General features: G+C 49.9%; 1 protein-coding gene and 1 long non-coding RNA gene across 6 annotated transcripts; one reads left to right on the forward strand and one right to left on the reverse strand.

Annotated features, from left to right (window-relative positions):
- Nucleotides 1–629: 629 nt before the first annotated feature.
- Nucleotides 630–5,133, reverse strand: Cd177l2 (CD177 molecule like 2). Of its 5 annotated transcripts, none has more exons than XM_087581613.1 (6): nt 4,844–5,133; nt 4,200–4,304; nt 2,772–2,912; nt 1,548–1,733; nt 1,327–1,458; nt 630–1,067 (listed from the first exon to the last, which is right to left on the reverse strand). In XM_087581613.1, the coding sequence occupies exons 2-6, from the start codon at nt 4,261–4,263 to the stop codon at nt 841–843; spliced, it is 750 nt and encodes a 249-aa protein (XP_087437739.1). In that variant the 5' UTR covers nt 4,264–4,304; nt 4,844–5,133; the 3' UTR covers nt 630–840. The 5 variants fall into 5 exon arrangements, with proteins under 5 accessions (XP_087437739.1, XP_087437752.1, XP_087437760.1 ...); XM_087581626.1 differs by having other exon boundaries at nt 1,327–1,414; nt 4,844–5,114; XM_087581634.1 differs by having other exon boundaries at nt 1,327–1,414; nt 4,200–4,312; nt 4,844–5,099.
- LOC134482929 (uncharacterized) lies at nt 4,238–5,200 on the forward strand. The gene is made up of 2 exons (XR_015646297.1): nt 4,238–4,505; nt 5,029–5,200. It is a non-coding gene; the product is annotated as an uncharacterized LOC134482929 (long non-coding RNA).
- Nucleotides 5,201–7,983: the final 2,783 nt, after the last annotated feature.

Here is a 7,983-nt window from a genome sequence, read left to right on the forward strand (position 1 = left end):
CGTGTGTGTGAAGGATTCCTAGCAGTTCCTCACCTCCAACCTATTTCTCCTTTCTCCCTTTTCCGTTATAAAATCCCCATATTTCAGGTCCCTGCTCCTGGCAGCACTTATAAGCACCCGTGCTCTCCTACTGGGCCAAGGTCAACTGACATGGCTACAGTGATTAAACCAGGCCCGGTGCAGGGTCCGCAGCAAGACTGAGGCTGTGACAATTTGATTGAGAGCAATCAGACTGGTTACACCCTCATCAGAAACAGAATATAACGGCAATCGCCAGGATCAATACAGTTGTAGTTACCAGGATACAATGAAACTTGCAAGCCATACAGGGCACAAAGGATTAGTGTCTAAGATTGTCCTGTCAGGCTTCCATCCTTTCTTGACTATGGGAACATCCAGAGAAACAAAAATTAGCCTGAAGCTTCACTGCCACCAGGAGCACATTGTTCTCTCAGGAACTGGAAGCCATTTTGTGCCCCATGAGCCATGGACACTAACCTGAAAGACACATGCCTCTTAAGGCCGCTAGGCCAGGGAAAATTCCATGCTCCCCTGCACACATCTTGGCAGTTAGTCTCTTAATGGATCCCACTGTGCACCCTCGTCTCCTCACATAGAGAAACCCAGGATTTGGAGAAACAACAGCAACTTTATTTTTCCACATGTGTGGTTGTCTGCTCTGGAGCAGGGTGAGTTCAGCGGCTCCCATATCTAAACATGAGGAGGCAGAGGTGTGTGGGTGAGGGATGAGGGCACCCGACAGTGCAGGCCGACAGACAGTGCCCAGCCTTTGGGTTACGAAGTCAGAGGAGGGCTGAGTATGGCTGTCCAGGAACGGGTTCAGCCGAGAGGACAAATCCCTGTACACAAAGGGCTGAGGAGAGCCAAGAGCCCTAAAGTCCAGGCCAGGAGGGTACCAGGGACAAGTACATGTGAGAGTGAATTGGTGCTGTTTATATCAGAGACTTCCACTATGGAGAAGATCCCAACTGATGTTTGGTTTTTCAATAGTGTTTTGGAAGAGGTGACCAGGCATCCATCAACACTAAAGGTGGCTTTGAGCCCACCTACAATATGAAGATCCAGTAAGGGGCAGGGGGTGGAGAGGGATACTTCAGTCAGCTTGAAAAACAACACAAAGACAACAACAACAACAAAAACAACCAACTCCTGCCCAGGAGTTCAGGCTCCCGCCCTCCTCCTAAGGACCAAGGAATCTCAGTCCAAGTCCTGAATCCCTCCCTCAGACCCAGGAGGCAGCAGCACCCATCCCTTCTCCTGAGTCCCTGAAGCCATGGCCCTGGGCATACAGCTTTCCTAACTGACCTCCTTCTACAGTCATATCACTGATATAGCAGTGTGTGTCCGCTGGGCAGAAGACAAAGGTGATGTGCTGGGAGCAGGAACCCTGAAACTGCAAGCAGACAGGACACTTGGTGGTTCCCAGCTTAGAGGGGGCTGAGGAGAGAGAAGTGGGAGCTGTAGAGCGAGCTCTCAGCTGCAGCCACAGACTGTCGCTTCAAGGGCTGGGTCCCACAGTCACATACCTTTAACTGATAGGGAGTCAAGTAGGACACTGGTGCTCTCAGCATTGTTACACAGTTCAGTGTCACAGAAGTGGGCATAAGAAGCAGCCACTAGTCCAGGTCCAGAAGAAAACACCTGGGTATTTTTGCTCTGGATGTCCCCAGGGTTGCTGAGGCTTTTGCTAGCCAATATGAGAGATTTTTCACCTAAGGGAATACAAGAGAGAATGCCAGGCTAGAAAGGGGAGAGTTGCAAAAGAATAGAACAGCATAGCATAGCATAGCATAACACAGCACAGCATAGCATAGAACAGCATAGCATAGCATAGCATAGCATAGCATAGCATAGCATAGCATAGCATAGCATAGCATAGCATAGAACAGCATAGCATAGCATACCATAGCATAGCATAGCACAGCACAGCACAGCACAGCACAGCACAGCACAGCATAGCACAGTACAGCACAGAACAGAACAGCACAGCACAACATAGAATAGCATAGCCCCGATTTGGGTCCTTTGATGCTCCCACATAGGGACAGTACAATCCTCAGTGACAGCAGGACAGACCATGATCTGAGTCTGCCACAGACTGAAGCCCAAACCTGGCTCTCCCTGCTCTGTCCCTTGCAGATTCTGTTACCAGGCCCCTCCTCACTGTCTCCCCTGAGCCCCTGCACCATGCTGCAGCCTCAGTCTGGTCAGAATCTCCTCTCCCCTGCTGGGTTTCTCTCTACACTCTGCCCTTCACCCCACACTTGGCTCCCTGGGCTTTGCTTCTCTCTCCTCCCCACCTCCCTGTGGAGCTGCACAAGGACTCAGGCTTAGCAGAACAGGACTCAGGCACTCAGCATCCTCTCTCCCTCCTTCCCTCCCCCTCCTCCATTCCCCACCTCCCTTTTCCCTCTCTCTTCTGGGCTCTGAGTCTCCTCTGGTCCAGGCTGCTCTTGAACTCCCTGTGTTGCTGCAGATGAAGTTGGCTGTCTCCACCCACAGCCCCATGCTGGCACTGCAGGCACCCAGCACCCACCCAGTTCATGTGGTACAAGGGTTCAAGTCCAGGGTCTCCCTCTAATTAGCACAGATCTTCCTTGTATGCCCTCATCACAGCTCAGCTGAACAAGGCACAGAGACAGGAGTCCCTAGGCTTGTGGGGAGCTGGGCAGAACTGTAGAGCATAGAATCCAGAGCAGGGCTGGGCCTGGTCCCATGTAGAAGTGTGGTCTCCAGCTGAGCTCACGCACCTATATCTACGAGCAGGACTGTCTCCTGACATATCTCGTTAGGTGCAGATTCAATGGTCCCCAATGTTTTCCACTCAATTGGCGCCTTAGCAAAGTTACTGCCCAATTTCACCATGATTCCCTTGTTACAGGTCAGCGTATCTGTGGAGAGGAAAATCCAGGGTTTGTGAGAGTCAAGGAGCACACCAAGACTGTCCCTGCAGCTTCTGGGCTAAGGGAGGCCATCACATTCTGAATCATACTCTGGCATCATACAGAATGGCTGACTTCCCTGTCGTGCATTAAGGTGGGACTCAGAACTCATTACCTCCAAGCACTCCCACTATTCTCTGTGAACCATGGGGGTGGGGGCTGCCTATTTACTCATATCTGAGCTGCTCCACTCCTGCAAACCAGACCTGCACTCTCTCTGCTCCACCCCACCCACATCCTCCCCCTCCTGCTCAAAGCTGGTTCCTTCCCCCAGTTACACCAGCCCAGCTCTGCCCCATTCTCACTAGTTCTCTCTCTGCAGCCCACGTTGCAGTCCCCAGGAAACCCCGTGACTTACTCTGCAGTCCCTGCAGACCCTGAGCACTGTCCCCACCTCTAATGCCTCCAGCCAGCTGCAGGATGACACAAGGTCTTCCCTGCCTCTCCTGGGTCTCTCTGATCTCCCTTCACTTCTCTCCCACTGTATTTACCCCCAGAAGCCCATAGGAAACTCTTAAGTGATTACATAATAAAGTCAGGCCCACAAATAACTCTGAGAAGCCCTGAGGAGGCTGAAACTTCAGGTAGGGCCCCATCTCCCCCATAATAAAATTCTCATCTTCAAGAGCTGAAACATTGTCTCAGGGTTAAAACACTCACTGTCTTCCAAGTACTGAATTTGAATCCCAGAACATATGAGCATATAGCTTCCTGCAGGCAGAGACAGACAGACAGACAGACGCAGACCCCTACATAGAATTTAAAATAACAAAGATACATCTAAAGACGTCTGCGTTCTTAGAATGGCCCCCAGGCTCCTCTGTGACTCCACCTGTCTCTATGCCCCTGATACAGTGCCACAGGCCAGGGGTCATTCACAGGGTCTTGGAAGAAAAGCAGGAGGAGACACATTCTAGTGTGACAGAACGACTCAAGGGAAGCCAAGAAGATGAGGGACACAGGGGACAACAATATGGTGGGCACCCATTATTGATGATGGGACAATGGACGTGTAATCTGTGATTTCCTGACTGAACTGTGGGCAGGGTGCTGGTCCCCTACATTGGGTAGGAGAGCTAGGTGTTGTCAGACACAAAGTCCTCCTCAGGCCTTGCACATGGTTTCCTCCTCCCGTGTCTGCAGTTCTTTTCTCCTCTGTTAAGAGACACTAAGTGATAGGTGGAACATTCCAACATTCAAATGACGACGTGACAATTGCTCTTGTTCTATCCTCACCTGAGCAGGGGACGAAGCCCAGCAGAGAGAGGAGCAGGGCGTACTGGATGTGGCAGGCTCCCATGGCTTCTCTGAGACTGGGAAGAGCTGATCAGGACCTGGGAACTGATAAACTACAGGAGTGAATTCAACCAGACAGGGATGGGTTAATCCTTGTTTTCTGGCCAGAGACAGTTCTGGAGAACCTAAGACAATTGGCCGGGGAGCCCTCTGATTTAAGCCTCTGTCAGGACTTCAAATTCTAAGCAGAATCTTCCCAAAGCCTCAGCATCTCAGTCCTCAGGATCCTGCTCTCCCCAACCACAGGTACCGTTCTGAGGGCCGTGGTTTGTCTGTCCTAGGGGTGTGCCATTTAGGATCCATTCTCACAGCCCCAACTCCCCAGGACCCAGGAGTCTAGTCACCCAACTTCCTTCTTCAGGCCTCAGAGTACATTCCTCAGCCCTGAGTCAGGAAGGGGTGCAAACCCCGGCCTCCTCCTTCAGTCATGGCTGGTCAGACTCCACATGCTTCCCTTAGACACAAAGTCCATAATTGAGCACTCTTCAAAGACCCAGGGAACAAATCCAGTTGGAGAAAAGCTCTTCTCCCTCAGATTAGGGTGTCTAGGGCCCAGTTTTCCCTCAAAACCAAGATTTCAGTACCTGGTTTCCTTTCATAAAACTCAGGTCTCCAGTCCTTAGCCCTCCTCTCAGACTGAAGATCCCTATAGGCCCCTTCTCCCTTTTCTCCCCAGCTCTTTCTCACTAGCTTCTTTCCTCGGGGCTAGGGGATCTTTGTCTATCACTGCTTCTTTTCCACTTAAGTAGCAAATTCTTTCTGGCTTCAGAATATGGTCACCAAAACCTCGGGCTTGGAAGGCACTTCAGTTGCGCGCTGAAGTAACCCGTCTGTGCATGCGCAACTGCTGTCAGGCGCACAAAAGTGGCATCCTCCTTCAAGCAAGAGAGTTGAAGTCCCATTTGTTGAGAAAATATTCATTGCGTGCCTTCATTGGATAAGCTCGGAGAACTTCTGCATCTCATTGGTCCCCAGTGAAGCCAATAACTGGCCGCTACAGAAGGCACGCATGCGCAGAAAGAGAGTGTTGGGCAGTTGCTGTGGAGGTCATCCTCCAATCCCAGGGTCACATGGTATCTAGGCGGGCTCTGTGAGGAACGCCCTTTGCCCTGTCACTGGAGATGCCTCTAAATTGTACATATGAGCAGGGAGCTGGTGACGGCCCAGATTGCCATCACAGATATTTACCCTCCTCAGTCCCGGGGAAGATGAGCATTCAGATTAGACATAGTTATCAATTCTTTTATTACATTTTATTTATTTTTTTGTGCGTAGACACACGTGTTAAGGGTCACATGACAGAGGACAATTTGGCGAATTTACTCCTTCCACCATTTAGGTAACATGAATCAAATGCAAGATGTCGGGTTTGGTGACAGGTATCTTTATGCCTTGAGGAATCTTGCTGGTTCTTGCCATTTTTGTTAGAAATATTAATATATTCACTATTTAAAGTAATTAGTTTCATTGTAAAGTTTTCTTAAGTTCACATAGTATATTTTATTTGAATATTATTTCTTCACGCAGAGTCTTTTTTTGGTTCTTTTTTTTTTTTTTTTTTTTTTTTTTTCGGAGCTGGAGACCGAACCCAGGGCGTTGTGCTTCCTAGGTAAGCGCTCTACCATTGAGCTAAATCCCCAGCCCCCTTCACGCAGAGTCTTGAACCCTCTGTGTAGCTGAAAATGGCCTTGAACTTCTGATCCCTCTGATCCAGCCTCCTGAGTCCTGGGTTGAGTGGCAGGTGCCACCATGTATGCAGCAGTGGGATGGAAGCCAGCGCCTGTGCACACTGGCTGAGCACTCTACAGCTGAGCCCTAGCCTGGGCTCTTGGTTCATGTCTATGTCTCCTATTACCCTTCCACCTTCTCAACAGCCTTTCACTTCCTTGTCCTTCTCCTGTCTGGATTCCACACAAAGGAGAACCCATGTGCCCTTTGTCTTTCTGACTCCGGCTGGTCTGCTTTACACAGTGTCCTCCTGAGGGGGCGGGAATTTGTGTATAATGGCCGCTTAGGACTGCGCCTCACACAGCACGCTGTCTTTACGTGTCGCTGGGCTCGCTGCTGTTGTGAATGGTGCAGTGACCATCGAGGGTGGGCAGGCGCCTCCCGGGCACCCAGAACACTGATGCTTTGCTCTTTGGCACAGCTGTAATGTGGGGGTTCAGAGGGTCTCATGCTGCCTCACACGGCTGCCAGCTCCTTGCTGCGAAGGAAGGAGGCATCGACCTTGTGATTGAGTTCTCACATAGGGGAATATACACGACATTTTGAGTGAATATTTTTCTTTACTGCATTACGTGTTGTGTGTCTGTCTGCATGTATGTCTGTGTGCCTGGTACATGCAGAGGCCAGAAGAGGGCATGGGATGCACAGGATCTGGAGTCACAGACAGTTCTGAGCTGTTGCATGGGGGCCGGGAATTGAATCCAGGTCCTCTTGCAGAGCAGGCAATGCTCTTAACCACCCAGCCGTATCTCCGGGCTCTAATATTGATTTTAAATAGAGAAAATGTCACAAGAAGAAAAGGGGTCAGTGAAGCTCTCAGTTTTATGTGAAATACACGTGGAATTTCCCATGACTTAAAGGAACTGCCAATCAGATGCTTCAAGTGTGAAGGAACGGTAACTCAGCTACATTACGTAGGGGAAATGTTATGCTCCTTTAGTATACAGAGAGATGTGTTTCATGTGTTTGTGTGAGTCACTGTTCCATGCGTGCCGAGAGGTCCGAAAACCTTGGGAATTAGAATGTGTCAATTTCCCAGGAAAATGAACACAGTTCCTTGGAGGAGCCACAAACAACAGACCCTCATTAATAACAGTCCTGACATTAGACCAAAGGAGGACAAAGTCTGGAGCAGAGTGGGCCCCTGGGACACCTGGCTGGCGCAGATTACAAGGCCAGCGCTGAGCTGGTTTCTGAGATTCCTCAAGGTCCCACCAAAAATAATAGATCTAACATAGCAACCAATCAAAACCGTACTAATGTCGCTGCTGCTGCTGCTGCTGCTGCTGCTGCTACACTTCTAGCCAATCGCCTTAGAGGTCTGGAAAGTTCTCCCAGCCTACATAAAAGGGGGCCTGTGAGCCCCTCTGCTCAGCACCATTTTGATGAGTGACTGACTCCCCTCCTGCTGTTAACTTCTGCAGAATAAACATTCTCTGCCTTTGCATAGTTATTTGAGTCTGGGGTCTTCCTTCAGTGAGTCTTGGACCCTGACAGTGCACATGTGAAGGCCAGTTGCTTGCACTGAGTACTCTCCTCTCTCATTCTCTACATCATAAGTAGGTGAAGGGCTTATCTCTGTACACACTGGATGGGTGGAGAGTGCGTGAGGCCTGCCTGTCTATATCAAAGAGTGCTGAACTTAAAATTACGTGCTGCTACGGCTGGCTTTTACACGGGTCTCATATAGACTCCTTTCCTATAAGTTTGCAATGATCCCGTGGCTTCACTGATTGAGCGATCAATTGATTTGAGACAGGATCTCACATATATCAATAGCTTTGGGTGATGTGGAAGTCCACAGGTAGCCCAGGCCAACCTTGAACTTACGGTGACCCTCTGTCTTCTGCTTTACCTTGCTTCTGTTGGTCCAACGGGGTGAGCGTCCAGGTCAAGCTCCTGGAAGTGACCCCTCACCCAGGCACATTCCTGTACGAAACTCCAGCATAAAACCCATTGCTACACTAATTTGGGCTTTGGTCATATCTGTACTTTG

The sequence above is a fragment of the Rattus norvegicus genome, chromosome 1 (assembly GCF_021556685.1).
Source record: "Rattus norvegicus strain SHRSP/BbbUtx chromosome 1, alternate assembly SHRSP_T2T, whole genome shotgun sequence".
Classification (NCBI taxonomy): domain Eukaryota; kingdom Metazoa; phylum Chordata; class Mammalia; order Rodentia; family Muridae; genus Rattus; species Rattus norvegicus.

Bases quoted from the DNA above. Each gene is read 5' to 3' on its own strand.
- Cd177l2 (XM_087581613.1), bottom strand. From the start codon at position 4,263: ATGGGAGCCTGCCACATCCAGTACGCCCTGCTCCTCTCTCTGCTGGGC. The intron at 1,734-2,771 runs GTGCGTGAGCTC...GTATTCCCTTAG, and splicing joins AGTCCTGCTCGTAGATATAG to GTGAAAAATCTCTCATATTG. The intron at 1,068-1,326 runs GTCAGTTAGGAA...TTCATATTGTAG, and splicing joins TGATATGACTGTAGAAGGAG to GTGGGCTCAAAGCCACCTTT.